Source organism: Quercus lobata, chromosome 9 (genome assembly GCF_001633185.2).
Source record: "Quercus lobata isolate SW786 chromosome 9, ValleyOak3.0 Primary Assembly, whole genome shotgun sequence".
Classification (NCBI taxonomy): Eukaryota; Viridiplantae; Streptophyta; class Magnoliopsida; order Fagales; family Fagaceae; genus Quercus; species Quercus lobata.
The window spans coordinates 5712475-5729742 of record NC_044912.1 but is presented as its reverse complement, the minus strand read 5'-3'; the positions used below and the strand labels follow the sequence as shown (position 1 = coordinate 5729742).

At 37.9% G+C, this 17268-nt stretch overlaps 2 protein-coding genes across 2 annotated transcripts; both read left to right on the top strand.

Moving 5' to 3' along the window:
* Positions 1-8401: 8401 nt before the first annotated feature.
* Positions 8402-9512, top strand: LOC115960449 (peroxisomal membrane protein 11-4). The gene has a single exon (XM_031079368.1). It carries the CDS (start codon positions 8548-8550, stop codon positions 9226-9228), a length of 681 nt encoding a protein of 226 aa, XP_030935228.1. The 5' UTR covers positions 8402-8547; the 3' UTR covers positions 9229-9512.
* Positions 9513-11935: 2423 nt separating this feature from the next.
* LOC115960847 (cell number regulator 6-like) lies at positions 11936-17041 on the top strand. Its single transcript, XM_031079842.1, has 5 exons — positions 11936-12102; positions 12263-12408; positions 14514-14628; positions 15160-15425; positions 16623-17041. The coding sequence occupies exons 2-5, from the start codon at positions 12301-12303 to the stop codon at positions 16845-16847; spliced, it is 714 nt and encodes a 237-aa protein (XP_030935702.1). The 5' UTR covers positions 11936-12102; positions 12263-12300; the 3' UTR covers positions 16848-17041.
* Positions 17042-17268: the final 227 nt, after the last annotated feature.

The window sequence follows — 17268 nt, the reverse complement described above, 5'->3', positions numbered from 1 at the left end:
ATTGCCGAAAGCTTAAACAGTTAATACTTGAAAAAACTCGGCTCATTTATAACCCTACCTAAACGTTTAGGTTAGAAACACTATGACAGTTGAGTTACAAAATTCTTGACTTGGTGGTGGAATGCTTGAACTATGAGATTGTATTATTTAGGGCAAATTATATTTTACCTTTGATCTTAAAATTTAGGGTTAAATTCAATTTTGATCATCTAATGTTTGAAATTCATATTTGGTCCCTAAAAATTGAGGTCAATTCGATTTTGATCCCTTAATTGTGGGTTTGTTAGATTTTGGTCCCGTGAATGTCGGGTTGGTTTGATTTTGGTTCTTTAAGTTTTAAGAAATGATATGTCTACAACATTTTTACAACAAATCTTAAGTGACAAGTTGTTATTGTTGGGGAAAAAAAGTAATCTTAGCGTTAGTTTGAAATTTGAACCTATAACAACTAATCACTTGTGATTTGTTGTAGAAATGTTGTAAAAATGTTGTAGACGCAACATCTCTCTTAAGTTTTTATTCCCTTAAAATTGATTCCCCAACATCCATCAGTGGCCCCAAAAAAAAAAAAAAAAGATGGAGGGAATTTCAAAAAAAAAATTCTTGGATGGGAAATATAATTCACCCCGTTATCTGCCACTGTGTCTCCAAGATTGTGTGATACCTTGGTCCTTGGAGCCAGCTTCAAATCCCATTATCTAGCATGTCCCCCTACTTGTAGATTTATTATTATTATTATTAGAAGGCAAACCCTTTTTTCGTTGTAACAACTAACAAGTAACAACTAAAGTCTAAAAGCATTGGGCAGTTTGGTAAGGTTTTCAAAAGCTGCTGTAAAAATCTCTCTCTAAAAAAATCTATGTTTGAGTTTGAAATCGGAAACAAAAAACTGTTTCAATTATTTCAAAGAGCATTGTATCATTTTATTAAAAAAATTATTCTATTTTTTTAATTCAAATCTCTCTCTCTCTCTCTCTAAAACAATAATTTATTATGAATATTTTAATTTTTTTTTTGGTGAATAACGGAGTAATTGCATTAAGAAATAACAGTACTACAAACAGAGGGGCCAAGCCTAACACGATGCTTGCCCAGGAAATCAAAATTCAAAAAAGGAATAACAGTATGGGGAGGGGAAACAAAAGGACAATCTCCACCATCACCAGCAGCCCCCATCCGAGCCAAAACATCAGCGCAAGCGTTTGCCTCACGATAGCAATGTAGAATCCTAACTTGAGGCAGTTGCAGCAACAGGTACCTGCAATCATCAACAAGACCCGAGAGGTCCCCATTAGTGTTGCTATCACCAGAGATAAATGAAATTGCTGCAGTTGCATCAAGTTCGATCTCTACTGCCTGGGTCTTCAAATCCACACAAAGAGTGAGCCCCTCCCTAAGCGCCCACAGTTCTGCTGCTATACTAGAACTGACCATCATTGCTTTTGCAAACCCCCTAATCCACAGCCCATTACTGTCCCTGAGCAAGCCACCACAACCTGATGAAGCGCCCTCTTTACTAAATGAGCCATCAGTATTCAGCTTGATCCACCCAAATTCAGGCTTGGACCATCTAACTTGCTTAACTATTTTGTTCTTTATCTCCTCCTGGTTTGCCACACAGTAAAAGAATTCCCTAACTTGCATCTCCACGGCCTGGACAAGGTTGTGGTTTGCTTCCTGCTGTTTAAAGGCCTTACGGTTGCGTTGCAGCCAAAGGTTCCAGATCCCAAACAAAAAGAAGCACTTCCACGGGTAGTCCTTGTGAGTGGCCTGGCGTGGGCAGTGGGCATTAATGTGGAGCCAGTCCGCAAGGTCACCAGTGAAGGAAGGTTAGACCTGAGGAGGGCACCCAGCCAGGCGCCAGAACTCCTGCGCAATTGGGCACTCCCTGAGCACATGTAGTATGTTTTCTTCATTGTTTGTGCAAAAGGCACATCCCCCTAACCCCTCAATACCTCTATGGGCCAATATGCTCTTGACAGGTAGGCTATTATGAAGGCATTTCCAAAGGAAGACTTGAATTTTAGGCAGAGTATTGATCTTCCAAACCCACTTACCATGAAAATCATTGGCATTCAGGTCTTCCCCAACAGCCAACAGGTAAGCATTTCTTACATCAAATTCACCATTAATGCTCGAAATCCAGCTCAACTGGTCCTCCCTCACCGAGACTCTTCTAAGCATGGTCGCCTTAATAGCATTTTGTATATCTAGACTTAGCGGAATTGATACCATCTGCAGATCCCAGCTACCATTAGTGATAGCATCCTTAACCATCAATTTGTCCTCTCCTCTTCCCAGTGGCCCTTCAACTAAAGATCTCAATGTACCTGCACTGAGCCATTTATCATGCCAGAGATTGAGATTACTACTACTACCAACAGTCCATTTTGCTCCTCTATCACAGATAACCTTCCCCTTTTCCACAGCAGCCCACACACGGGACTGCCTTCCTTTCTTACGTTGCCTTTGGCACTGATATTTCTTTTGAAGAACCTCAGCCCAGCCCGCACCTCTACTCTTAGTCATTCTCCAGTAGAGTTTTGCTGCAAGAGTAAGGTTTCGTCCCTTGGCCTCCTGGATGCCCAATCCACCTCTTGCCTTGGGCTTAGCAATCTTAGACTAGCTCACCATGTGCATTTTCTTCCCCGATTCACTAGCTCCCCATAAGAAGTCTCTATTAGTTCTATCAAGATGGTTAAGTACCCTGGCCGGCAGGACACAACCTTGCATTACATATGAAGGGATAGCCGAAATAACCGATTGAGACAGAATAACTCTTCCTGCCATTGACAGCATATTTGCTTTCCAACCTTGAAGCTTCGCCTGGACTTTTTCAATAATGAAGTTAAAATCTCGAGAGGTTGAACCCGGGTGTTTTAAGGGGAAACCCAGGTACTTACCCAAATTTGGGGTTGAGCTAAACCCCAAGACATCACTCAATTCTGCCCTAGTACTTTGGCTAACATTGGGGGAAAAATAGACCTTAGACTTGTGGTGACTCACTTTCTGTCCAGATAGGTCACAAAAGGTGTCAAGTGCTTCTCTAACATGGCAACAATTCTTCAAGTCAGCTTTGGCAAATAAAACCAGATCATCTGCGAAGAATAGATGAGAGAAAGCAGGACCATTCCTTGAGGCTTTCACAGGGTCCCAAAGCTTTGCCTCACATTTTTCCGTAATAAGATAACCCAACATCTCCATACACAAAATAAATAGGTAAGGAGACATAGGGTCTCCTTGCCTAATTCCACAAGAGGGCAAGAAAGGGTCTAATTTCCCCCCATTAAAGAGCACAGAGATGGAAGAAGAGGATACACAACTCATGATAAGTTTAACAAGCTGATGAGGAAATTTATACAGAAGGAGGATATCCCGGATGAAATGCCATTCAAGCCTATCATAGGCTTTTTCCAAGTCTATCTTAATTGCCATGTAACCTTCTTTACCCCTCTTAAGACTCATGGTATGTATAATTTCTTGAGCAATAATCATATTATCCACCCCCAGTCTGCCAGGGACAAAGACAGTTTGGAGAGGGGAAATAAGACTAGGCAGCAGCGGTCTAAGCCTCCTGACAATCATTTTGGTGACCACCTTGTAGATGGTGTTGCAAAGGCTAATAGGCCTAAACAACCCAATGGAATCAGCTCCTGGACATTTAGGGATGAGGGTGATAAGAGTTTCATTGAGGTGAGGGGACATAGCATAATTTGCAAAAATTTCCTTAACTTTTCCGAAAACAGTTTCACCCACAATACTCCAGTACCTTTGGAAGAAGCCAGCATGTAACCCATCGGGACCAGGGGCTTTGAACGGCTTCATACTCCAAAGAGCCTCTTTAACTTCTAAGATATTGATTTCTGATATCAGTTGGCTTGAATCCTCAACAGGCATACAGAGTGGCCAAGTAGGGATATCCCAAACGGCTCTCGGGGCACTAGTAGCACTGGAAGAAAAAAGATCTTGATACTCGTTTCTGAGCAAGGCAGCAATGTCCCCTTCACTATGCACCCAGTTACCAAGGCTATCCATAAGGCAAGTAATCCTGTTACGCTTCCGTCTAATAACAGCAGAAGTGTGAAAGAATTTAGTGTTCCTATCCCCTTGAATAAGCCAGTTATACCTAGACTTAACAGACCAAAACTCTTCTTCTTGCTGGAGAATTTCAAAGTATTCCTTCCTCAATTGTGCATCAAGACTCAGAAGGTGATCACTGGGACAAAAGGCTAGGCTAATTTGAACACCCTTCAATCTTGCTTCCACCTTATTCTTCCTATGAAAAAGGTTACCAAAAACTTCCTTATTCCAAATCTTGACATCAGCTGTAAACTTGTCCACATTTGGTTTAAGGCGAAGATCATCAGCCCACGAGTCCCTCAGAATACCCGGAAAAAGGGGGTGAGACATCCACATAGGCTGAAATCTAAAAGGTCTAGCAAATTTGGATGCAGGAGCATTTTCCAACTTCAACAAGACAGGACAGTGATCAGAATGAGTGCGGGCTAAGTGATGGATAGTAGCTTCTGAGTAGAGGTCACTCCACAAGGGGTTGGCAAAGCCCCTGTCCAACCGCTCTTGAATAAAATGACCCATATCCCTTTTATTAACCCAGGTATATTTAGGTCCATGAAAACCCAAGTCCACCATACTACAAGAATCCAAACATTCCTTAAACAGCTGGACACGTCTAGGATTAAGAGGGTTTCCTCCAAGTTTATCATGAATAGAAAGGAGCTCATTAAAATCACCCACCATAAGCCAGGCCAGGTTATGAAGTGAAGCAACAGTAGATAAATTCTTCCAAAGTAATTTTCTTTCCTCTAGCCTAGGACTTGCATAAATAGAAGACAGAAGCCAGTTAAGGTTTGTAGAGCGTACCTTGACCACCACATGAATCTCTTGCTCTGTTTTCGTCAGGAGGGTAACCTCCACAGCATCAGAGTTCCATAACACCCAAATACCGCCGGAGTAGCCGATAGTGTCATAGTGAATGGCTCCATCAAATGGGAGCCTGTCCGTAACTTCCTTAGCTCTAGCACCACCCACTCTAGTTTCCGTTATGATCACAATGGAAAGGGAGTGGGCATTGACCAGATTAGCCAAAACACTTTGAAAACGAGGGTTCAGAGCCCCTCTGCAGTTCCAAAATAGTATATTCATTGATGGGGAAAATGATAAGGGCGAGGACCAATCATTGGTGGTTTGAGCCTCCAGCATGCTCAGTGACCTCCATCCCATCAACAAAGTCTTCCTGGGCACCTTCTCCCCTTTCACACAAAATATTGCATGGTCTAACACCCCCAGCATTCTCTCGCTTGAGCAGATGAGCAGAATGAAGCAAGGTAGAGGGGCAAACATCGACACTAGCTTCTTCGATATCCGGTTTCCCCTGCACCAAACTGCGGCTCTCTCGGTTTTCACCATTTTCTTTTCCACGAGCTCTTCCTCCTGGCCTAAGTCGCTCAAGCTTTGCTCCAGTAATCGCAGAGATAGACTCCTCCAATTGAAGATTTGAGCTTCTGCATATGTTGGTCTGTCCGATGGGAAGATCCACCAGGGGTCTCCCCACTCCATCCAAGCTGGATCCGCTAAGGGTAGATAACCCAGCTTCTGGCTCTTCGGCGTTAAAGGAAAAATATGACTCCATGCCTTCATTTCGTCCTTGTCGAACCAACCCCAAATCATCGTGGGACTGGCCTTTATCTGAGCTAACATTCCTTTTGACAGCGTTTGAATTTTTCCTTTGCGAAGTATTGCCCACGGCTGAGCGTTGCTTGCTTCCATGAGAGTTGCCTTGACCTTTGCTAGTCACAGAGGACGAGACTAACCCAGAATTACCGGTACCTTTCCGACCGTGGCTTGAATTTCTCTTGTTTACCGTAGGAGTGGCTTGGGTAAAAACACTATCAGCACTATTAGGAGGGGGTGTCGAAGTTTGGGGACAAGGGGCTGTCCGCATCTGGGCTCGTGAGCTGGGTGCTGTGGTAGGATTTGAAGTTTCGCCCTTTTCCAAGATAGTTTCATCATCATCCACGCTAGCTCCAGAAGCGTCTTGTACCTCTTTCTTCCTTTTGCCATCTACTAACCCACGATTAGACTTGACATCAGTCCTAGCAGGGGAGTGTTGGGCTCTAGGAGTATGGGACTTAGAGTTAGAAAAAGGACTTAAAGTAGGCCCATCACCTGCTTTCTGGCTGGTGTCACGACTACCCCTAAGACTAGCACCAGTTTTCTTGTGCCGGACAAGCATCCACGCACCATACTCTTCTTTAACGTCAACATCAGTATTTCCCGCCTCTTGGGAATAATGCTCATTGCCATGCTTCCCTTCACCTACTAACATTTCAACCTCACCAACTTTCTGCTCAGATGTGACCACCTTCACCGTGTAGGGGCAACTTTCTCGCCGGTGTCCCACTCGCCCACACGAAAAGCAAAGGGAATTAATCCCTTCATATTGGATATCTTGAATCTGCCCCTCTAGGAGGATTTTTCGAACAAGTGGTTTGTTGAGATCAATTTGGACACAAATCCTAGCGTAGCGGCCCCTAGCTTCTGCAGCCGTATTTGAGTCAATCCGTAACACTGGCCCAATCGCACTGCCAATTTCTTTGAGGACACACAAAGCATAAAACTCAATGGGAAGTTCAGGCAATCTAATCCAAACAGCCACCATATTGCACACAGCTGTTGTAGGCTTGAAGTTTGGCTCCCAAACTCTAATGTTAAGAAAATGCCCACCCACAAACCAGGGGCCTCCCTTTAGGACATTATCATAGTCTTCAACCAGACCAAACCTTATCAGATAAAAATCCTTTTCTAAGTCCACACAATCCATTCTACCTGCTGGCTTCCACAAGCTCATCAGCTTGGAGTGGAGGAATTGGTACCCCACAGCTCTCCCATGGACTTTAACAATCAAAGCATGTGCCCATTTAGCACGTATACTGTTCCTCATCTCCGGTGTCAAGTTGACAGTCATCAGCCCTTTACTTAGTTCCCCAATAACTTTGTCCGGCCCGGAAGGCGCCTTAACACCCAAATCAAGTTTGAAGGCTTGCGCGAAAGCCCCTGGGATCTCACCCACCAGTTTGTCCTTATAGGAAGGAGGAGGTTCAGAGGCAAAAGCCTTAGCTGAATCTTTGACTTTCTTTGTACTCCGTTGCAATTCCGCGTCTTCCTCTCGAGACCTCTCGCGTTCAGAGAACTCACACTCCATTTCTCTGTCAAGCACTGAATATTTTAATTAGCTGTATAAAGAATAAAAAAATGGGATATATGGTTTATTTGAAAATTGGGTAGTTTAAATAGGGGGAAAAATTGCGATCAACTTTAAATTTTGGTTAAAGTTTGTACAAGCAAGCAGGAGGAAAAGAAAAAAACCTCAATTATTATAGTTAAAGTTTGCATAACTAGATGTTAATACTCTTAACAACAATAAACCCAATTATGTTTTCGAGGGAAAAAGGTAATTTATTTTTATCAACATATACTTGTCATTGTAAGAAACATATATGCCTTCATTTATAATATGTGTAATGCATGAAAATGTTTTGCACAAATTATTTAAGACAAAACTTAAGTACAGTACCTTAGGTGCTGTTCCTTAAATTCCCTTTTAAAATTCAGCCATGTGGTTACTTAATTAAAAATTACACTTCTATTCTATGAGAAAAAATTCACATGACAGAATTTTAAAAGGAGAATCTAAGGAACAATACTTAAGTACTGTTCCAAAGTCTTGCTCAATTATTTATATTACACATGTTTATTTCAGAAACATTAACAAATAAAGAGTCAATTATAGAATTTGTAGAAAATGACATATTTAATTCATTAGATTGTTTTTTTTTTTTTTTTTGGGTATTACCCTACTTTATCCAAAAATATTGTAAGTTGTAATTAGTTTTTAAACTAATATAATCTAGTGTTATTTCAAAATTCTAAAAACTAAATTAAAAATATATATTAAAATAATCACGTGAGCAAAAATGTGGGTTTCAAAATTGTATATGGTAACATTACAAAAATAAATTACTTTTCGTTTTACATTACCATCTTAATGAGTGGGGTTTCATTTAAAGGCTTAGTCCAAAGATAATGTCAAATTTCCTTGAGAAATTTTAATCAAAGAAAAGTTTGAAAAGCTAAAGTTGCCTAAAGTTATGGAAAACAAATGTGAGTTAAAAAATGTGTGTTTTAATAAAATATTCAAAATTAAAATTTAAAAAATTAATTTGACCAAATTCACTTCTTGATAAATGCCCAAAATGAAAAAGACCATATTAGCTGGTGGCCGTGAGGAATTCTTGTAGCATGAGACAAAGAAAGCTAAAATATAAATTAAAATTAGCGGCACAAAAAAACAACTGATATAAGGAGCAAAACAAGGTCCAACCAACCACAAGCATAACATACAAGTTTTATCCAAAAACCAAATTCTGTGGCTCTCCTTTGATTTTGTTAATAATTTCTACCCAACTTCTTGAGCAAACAGAATGGCTCATTCATCAAACACAACCTAATCCTTAACTCACTTCAACCATGAAGAATGACACAGTAGACAAGTTAGTCATCTTCCTAGCAAAGAGAGATGGCATTGACAAGCTTGTCAAGACCTTCCAATATGTCTCCAAACTTGTTCATTGGCACACTGAAGCCACACACCCGGATATTGCTAATAGAATCAAGCAATGGGAGGTTGCCTCAGGGCTTAGCCGAAAAGCCTTTAGAACTGGCCGGTTTCTTACTGGCTTCAATGCTTTGAGAAGAAGTCCTGGCTCAACTCCTACTTTCAAATTCCTGGCAGTTCTTGCTAATGCAGGTGAAATGGTCTATTTCTTTTTTGACCACTTTCTATGGTTATCAAGAATTGGTACCTTGGACCCCAATCTAGCAAGAAAGATGAGCTTCATATCAGCATTTGGTGAGTCTTTTGGCTATATTTTCTTTATTATATCTGATTTCATTATTATTAGAGAGGGACTAGAGGCAGAGAAAAAGCTTGTCACTTCAAAAGAAGAATCAAAGGATGCTAAAGAGAGTATAAGAAAGATTAAAGCTGATAGGGTGATGAGGCTGATGGCAGTGGCAGCTAATGTTGCTGACTTGGTTATAGGAGTGGCAGATATTGAACCCAACCCTTTTTGCAACCATGCTGTTACTCTTGGGATTAGTGGATTGGTCTCTGCATGGGCTGGTTGGTACAGAAATTGGCCCTCATAACTCGAAGAAAATTGTATATTGAAGAGGGCTATATATGTACCTTTAATTTGTTTCTGATTAAGGCATAATTGTGCATGACACATATATGTGGCAAAATCAGTGTGTACAACAATTGCACCAACAGAGTCTTGTAGTTCAATGCATTATAGCCAGTTTTCCTATGAAGGAGAACCGGGCTGAAATCCGTTCTTTTTACTTATTGTAAGTGGAAAAAAAAAAGAAAAAAGAAAAAAAAAAGGTTGCATCAATGTATATGACATAGTTTAACTATTCCATCTTTCAAATATTCTGTGTTGGTTTGTTGTTACTTGTTTGGAAGTAAAGAATATTCATTCTGTCCCCCTCCCCACAACAACCCAAAAATAAAATATTCATTTTCTCCCAGTTCTCTTCAGTTACGAATACAAATTGGTGCTTCCCAATCACACATGAAGCCTAGCTTTTCAATTATGGTTCGTTGTAAATTCTAATTTTTATTGATATGATAACAATTCTCAACTAATAAGTTTATTTATATCTTCTTCTTTCTTATTTTTTTTTGGTTTTATTAGATGTGTATATCTAGAGTTTGCAATTACATTATATTAGGCCCATTCTAGAGTGAGCTAAGTTAGTTTGGCAGATTAATTATTTTTTATTTTTTATTTTTTTAGATTTAACTGTTACTATGATCCCTATCCCTCTTTTTTTAAGTTATAATTATACTTCTAGAAAAAAAGTTTTAACTTCTTTTTGTTGGACCATTGAGAATAATTTTAAAATTTAAATTGTTTCTTAAGTAAATTCATAAAGTTTTGTCAAAAGCCTTCTAACTCAACTGGCACATCTGAATCTTTTTAATAGAGACATTCAAGTTTCAAATTCCCTTTTATCCAACTATCAATTTATAAAAAATAAAAAAATTCTTAGCATTTTATTTAAGGCTTTTTTTAAGGGTCAGTGATTATATATCTTTGATTTTTTGTTGTATTTAGTGATTTTTTTTTTAAGGCTTTTAACTAAAGACTAATCAATATTCACGACAAGTGGGCCCTAGTGGGGTAAATCGCTGGTCCATGGGTTTTTTTTTAAGTGTAGGTACCTTAACTTAAACTGGGGAGCACACCCAGTCGAACCTAGGACAAACACTTTGAGACCAAGTGCCCAACCACTTGGCCAACCCACTTGGGTTGTATCTAGTGAGTTTTTCACATCATGTAAATCCACCAAGTATAGGGTCCATAATTTGTGAGAGAGCTAAACTCCCCAAATAAGAGGAGGGATGAAGGATATGGGGGCATTCGGCTTGTTACAATCACAAGCCCACTTTGACAGGAAGGTTTGTGTACCTCAAAACATTAAGGCCTTTTTTTTAATTTAAAAAAAAAAAAAAAAAACATTAAAGGCTTTTTTGAAAAGAAAAGAACCACTACCACTTGATTGGCACTCATAGGTACATAACCTTTTTTTTTCATATGCAAATATAGAAAGCTTATCTGACAACAAAATCTCCCAAAATTGTACAGAAGATAATGTTACCAAATAAGGAAAATTTAGGTACATCTACATTTTTTTTTTGTAAAACATTTTTTTTTTTTGGATAAAATTTAGGTACAAAGTTGGTTGTAGCATTAAACTACAGACTTGCTCAATAAAATAAATATTACTACATATTTTTAAAATCTAACCGTTGAATTATATGTTCTTTACACTCTTTATACACATGTTAAATTCTGTGTCAATCAAATTTTATTTACTATATAATCTATTACCATATATTTTATGCAAAATTTTAAACTATAAAAACTTGCAATTTAAATAATTTATTAATGACATAACTATTGATCTTTAATTTTCTAGAAATTTTGCAAATATGGAGGATATAAAAAGAAGACGTAATCTAATAGTAGATTTGTCAAAATTTACCTCTAATAAAAAGATTTTTAGTAAGGTTGTAGTCTTAAAATTTTGTAGATAAATTTTATCTATTTTTTTAATCTCATAATTGGAATAATTTTTCCTCTGAATTCCCGAGAACTTTGTGCATGAGGAAATATCAATTAAATTATAAGATTCTTGGTATTTGCTTAAATATTCCACCTTATATTCTTCAATTAAATTAAGTCATGCCTATGGTTGAATTTAATCATGCATGGATGGTTTGTTTGGATAACATGGAGGTTGGGTATCATGCATTGATGGTAGAATTTAATTATAAGTTACACAAAATTTTCTCCGTTACTATTCACACCTATTAACTAAGAATCACCGGAATAAGTTTATAAAATATATGTATAACTCGTTAATGGGCGTCCTTAAGACGTTAGTTAAAGAACAATTAAAAAAAAATGATACCACCTTAGAAATATAAAAAATTATATGTTCCTTTTTTTCCATTTTTATAATTAAAAAAAAAAATTCCCCCTAAATATCCGAAAACAAAATCCAAAAAAAATGGATTCACAGGAATATATATCAGATAAAATAAGATTACATTCAGTACTTTATTAAAGTCATTAAACAGTCCTACATGTAACTGATTCATTGGACCCCTGATAGCAAAATTGTTGACATGGAACTCATTTATTGGCTAAGTAATCGTGGAGGAACGATTACAAATGGCATTGTTAACAGCGAATCCTTACCCACATAGCATAGTACTTGTAGCTTATTGCTAACGGCTTTCAATATTTTTACCTTAAACACAAAGAGTCAATCCCAAGTTTTACAGTTTACCAAAAAAAAAAAAAATCCCAAGTTTAAGAAAACACAAACACAATACACGAGTTGACTGTTACTCTGTACAAGACTCTCTCACACAAATTTAGATCTGTTTCTTTCTTTTTACCTTTCTTGAAAATCCCGAAGTTGGTACAAGAATTCAGATCTCTTGAGGTTAGTCATTAGTGTTTGTGGGAGCTGAGGATAAGAAAATACTTTATAAACTTTAAAGTTATCATATTTTTGGGGGGGATTCTGTTTGGATTTTGGTTCTGAGTAATGACGACAAATTAAAGGGTTTAAAATTTTGGGTTTTGTTTATTTTTGCTTGCAGAGTCTCAGGAAACAAACGCAAACTATAGGGGTTATCAGATGGCGGAAGGATCAGCACACTCAAGGTATGTGAAGCTAACTAAGGATCAGGGGCCTTTGGAGGATATTAAGCCTGGAGAGCTTAATCAGCCTATAGAGGTTCCTCAGGTATTTTTTTTTTCTCTCTGTGTGTGTGAAATTAGTGGTTTTTTATGGGAATTTTGTAAAACCCTTTTGTTATTTATGGAATTGGAATTGGAATTGGACCCATTTGTTGTTAATGTGTGTTGACTGTTTTAGTGTTCATGATTTGAGAAAGATTTGAACTTTGGTTGATGGCATTTGCCTTTTGGTTGGAGTATTTGGTGGTAGTTGGGTTAAAATTTGAGCACTTCAGGTGATGCTTTATGATTTGGATTAGGATAATTTTGGTTGATGGGGTAAAAATTTGTGGAGGAGTAGTTGATTGGCTGATATTCCTATATCCAGGAGGCACCAAAGCCCCCACACTACTTCATGGTGGACTTCATCCTTGTAGGGTTTTATATGCTTTTCCAGTCCTGTTGGATTTCTAAAGTGAGTATTAACTTCGACAATGAGAGAAGAAGTAACTCAAATTGGTAAAGGTGTAATCCAACATAGATTTCATAAATCATACTAGAACCTTTGTGCATTCTTAGTCATTTAACAATTACCTTTAAAATGAATAAGTGTAGCCTGGACTTGTGATTTTGTATAACGCGAGGAATCCTGTTAAACACTGTGTTTAGTTCTGTTTTTACAACGAAAAATAAAGTTAGAGGAACAAGAGAATAAACTCGTACGCGGGCTCAAGAGGAAATGATAAAGTAGTGTTGTCACACTCCCTTTTCTTTCCCCTTACACAAGTACACAGCTCACACCCCATTTAGTTTTGGAGTCAGTCCTGGCACCTATGCTGCTCACATGTCACTTCATGACAGACTTCATCCTTCTAAGGCTTTCCTTTTCTTTCCTAACCCAATCCCAATAAGAAGATATCTAATTTGAAGGGGGAAATCAATATATGATCATGGACATGTACTCGAACACGATCTGCTGTACATGAATGTATTGTTAATTTGCTGAGTATTTAGTGATATGGCTTGGATAACTACAGACTGTTAATGCCAGCTAGTGCATGGATTAATGGTCTGCATATGAACTATTGACTTCAGATGTTCTTATAAAAAAAAAAGGGAATTCAAAGGAAAGGGTCCAAACTTTCTCTCCAACTTTACTTGACCAAAGAAATTATCTAGTTCATGCTTAACCACCAAGGACGGAGCCAAAACTTGAAGTTAGGGGGGCAGTTTTGCTGTTAGTTGCGTATGGTGGCTCTAGCTTCCAGCTCAGTTGCTTAACAGCTAATGAGTTTTTTCTTTTTGTGTTTTTTATGTGTGCATCCAGATATGGACAAAATTATTTTGTTTAAAATTTTTTAAAGGGTCAGGTTGTTTGTTTTAGGTAAAATTGGATGATTGAGTTTAATTGTTTTTAGCTTTACTATTGGTAATTTTTGTTGTTAAATAATTTTTTTGGGTTTGTTTATTTTGCTTTAGATTTTAGATCTGGCCTTTAAAAGGAGGAAAATGCTAGAATTACAAACATTTTTTACAAGTTATTAATGTGGTGAGTGGTTATTAGTAAGTAAAAATGCGATGTAAGTGATGGGCCTAGATGCTAACTAATAAAAGTTTACTACTACAATAGTTTGTAAAAATGTTATAGAAAATTTTGTGGCTAGAGTAGTACTCCTAAAAGAATCAATGATAATATTAAAGGGGGCAAAGTGTGATTTTATAGAACAAAATTGCTAAAATTGGTGACTATGTATATATTAATTAAAAAAAAAAAAAAATTTGGGGGGCAAGCTCCCCTAGTCCAAGTCTCCCTCTGTCACTGTTAACCACTACAGCACAACAGTTTTCCAGTTGAGTGGCAGTTCAAACAGTTTGAAACAAGTAAATTTTAGCAATACCAGGGGCTGAATTGGGCCTGAATTTTGATTGGTTGTTGGTCCATGTGATCTGACAAATCTATATTGGTTTTTACCATACATCCTTGAGCTTTGACTGTGCTCTATGTTATACTGGTTCCCTCTTCCTGCTTAGTGAGGTCAGATGAGCATTTGTTATTACTCCTTAAGGAGAATTAAACTTTTACTCTCTGTGCCCTCCATCTTTTATGTTTCATGAGGATGGATACTCGCACATATGTATTATCTATTTATTAATCCTCTGATTATTGGGCAGTTGGCCGTTCGCAAGTGCTATGAATGTGGGCAACCGCTACCTGAAAGCTTTCAGCCACCTGGAGATGAACCTTGGACAACAGGGATTTTTGGCTGTGCAGAAGACAGGGAAAGTTGTAAGTTTATATATAACCCATTCTCAATTTTGTTCTTTAATGTGGAATGGTATAGACATTAACTTCAATATGGATTTTGTTTCTTGCTTGTCCCTCTTGAGTCTGGACTGGTTCTGATGGATAAATTTCCCTATTTTCAAAAGGTTCTCCTTTTCATGATTTTATTAAATTTATGTGATACAAATGAAAACATTTGTGGATGCCAATTTCTTGCAATTATTTAGTTTCTTATCAGACCAGTTCTATTAATATCATCTGGCCTTACCATTAGTTTTTCCAAGAGTGAATAAAGTACCATTTGACTAATGATGTCAGTTAGTTTGCTTGAGGCAGTGTTTCTGTGCTCCAATAATCTTCTTGATTTTTGGCTTTTCTTGAAGAAAAAAGATTTTTGCCAAAAGCTTCTGTTAATTTTTTTTATCATATCCTTGAAATGGGCTTGTCTGGTACCAATACTTCATTCTACTGCAGTATCTTTTACTAATACATGTTTCAGTTTTGTAAGAATTCCTTGTCTCCTACCTGTTACAGGCTGGACAGGTCTGTTTTGTCCATGTGTTTTGTTTGGGCGAAATGTGGAAAGCTTGAGAGAAGATACCCCTTGGACCACGCCATGCATGTGTCATGCTGTATGTGTTGAAGGTGGTATGGCTCTGGCAGCAGCAACTGCAATCTTCCATGGTTCTGACCCAAGGACTGCATTTCTCATTTGTGAGGGTCTATTATTTGCGTGGTGGATGTGTGGTATATACACGGGTCTTGCTCGGCAATCCTTACAGAAGAAATATCATTTGAAGGTAATTTTAAGGTTTCTATGTACACAACTAGGTAACCTGTATTTATTATGGCAGACAATGCAGATTGCACGTCTTGCCTAAAAGGCTCAAACATCATGCCCCGATGCATCAGTTTCCCTTTTGATACATGCTATAGGCTGGCTCCCATCTTTCAAGGAGCATGCTGTCATGAATGAATATTGCTAGTGTAGTTGTGGTTACCTCATTGCCCACTGACATAAAGAATGTTGTAGTAAACAACTGTTGTCTTGTGGCTCAGACGTGCACCTTTGCATAACAATTAAAAGTCTGATTTCTCAACCAGGCATAATCTTTTGACTAAGAAATTTAAGGTGATGCATTCTGTTTGAAATTCCTATGAAAGTTTTGTTCATCTAGCATGAACCTGAGAAATCTCTTTCCATGTTGGTTTCTTTAGGTGTTAGACATGAAGCAATAGAGACAAAACACTAATCTCCTGGAAATTTTTGAAATACTAAAATCTTCTAAAGGCTTATAATGTTTCTGCCTTAACAGAGACACAGAGAGAGAGAGAGAGAGAGAGAGAGAGAGAGAGAGAGAGAGAGAGATAAATATTTTCACACTGTTATCATCATCATCAACATCATCCTTTTCCTCTGCCCGATTCCTTTTCTTCTCTGTCAAGTCAGATGAAATCCTTTCTTTCATTACCTTTTTCTTTTATGTCCTGGTGTTCGTGGCTTCAAAAGTTCTATCAACTGAACTTTTGGATCATTGTTGCACAGAATGCCGACTGAGTACCATCAAGAGATTTTGACTGGGGCATAAAGGATTTGAAAAGGGAGTGGTTTTTTACTTTATTATTATTATATATATATTAACTAGATGATACAAAGAGGTGCTATATTTAAGACATCTGTGAGAAATTCTGCTTTAGTGACTTTTTATTTCTATCCATTTATTTTCTTAAACTTTTTCTTGGTGTTGTTAATAGGCGCACTTAAAGCGCCAGAGAAGAAATGCTTCATGCCCCTACTGCATGCATCCTTAGGGAAAACGAGTCATGTAAACACTCCTTTTATCTGGGTGCTGAGTTTGAGCCTCTGTGCCTTTTAAACACGTTTTGTTGACAGCCATGTTGTCTTGAGGCTTAGAATTTGTTGATCTTGAAAAGGAAGGAGTGGCAGATGATTTTCGGGCTTATATTTTGCTAACTCATGTTCTTGCTGAATGCAGAACTCGCCATGTGACCCATGCTTGGTGCATTGTTGCATGCACTGGTGTGCCTTGTGTCAGGAGCACAGGGAGATGAAGGGGCGCCTCTCAGATAATGTTGTCATGCCAATGACCATTGTCAACCCTCCCCCTGTTCAAGAGATGAAGCCTGATGATGATAATCATGACTCTGCGCAATCCTCTGCAAACAATGAGCACACCACTTTGGAAATGCAGGCTTTGTAGACCCTCATGTGTTTATACCGAGTAAATGCATGTGTTGATACAGAGTAAATAAATATGTACTATCTTAACAGGGATTTTGTTTGCAAGGTTCTAATTTTTTTTAGAAGAGTGGATCACATATACAGATATTAAAGGATTTTTGAACCATTTGATTTGATGAAATATATACCATGTTCTTGTTCTTAGTTGCTTCATTGATGTAAACCAACCACCCCCCCCAATTTATGCAATCCTACTTGAAACAACCTTGTCATGATTTTCAGAAGCTTATAAGATGTTAAACTCAGATGATCAGCAGTTAAGGAAGTTAAAGGATGTCAAATCCTCATCAGCTAGGAAGTTGGTTTGATCACACCCAATGATCTCCCCTTTTATGTTTTTATTAAAAAAGAAATTACAAAATATCAGGTTGGTACATGTC

What these genes read in the sequence shown, in the direction of transcription:
- LOC115960449 (XM_031079368.1), top strand. Translation starts at nt 8,548, where the DNA reads ATGAAGAATGACACAGTAGACAAGTTAGTCATCTTCCTAGCAAAGAGA.
- LOC115960847 (XM_031079842.1), top strand. Translation starts at nt 12,301, where the DNA reads ATGGCGGAAGGATCAGCACACTCAAGGTATGTGAAGCTAACTAAGGAT. An exon ending in TGCAGAAGACAGGGAAAGTT is followed by an intron (nt 14,629 to 15,159) that starts GTAAGTTTATAT and finishes TACCTGTTACAG; the next exon opens with GCTGGACAGGTCTGTTTTGT. An exon ending in AGAAGAAATATCATTTGAAG is followed by an intron (nt 15,426 to 16,622) that starts GTAATTTTAAGG and finishes TGCTGAATGCAG; the next exon opens with AACTCGCCATGTGACCCATG.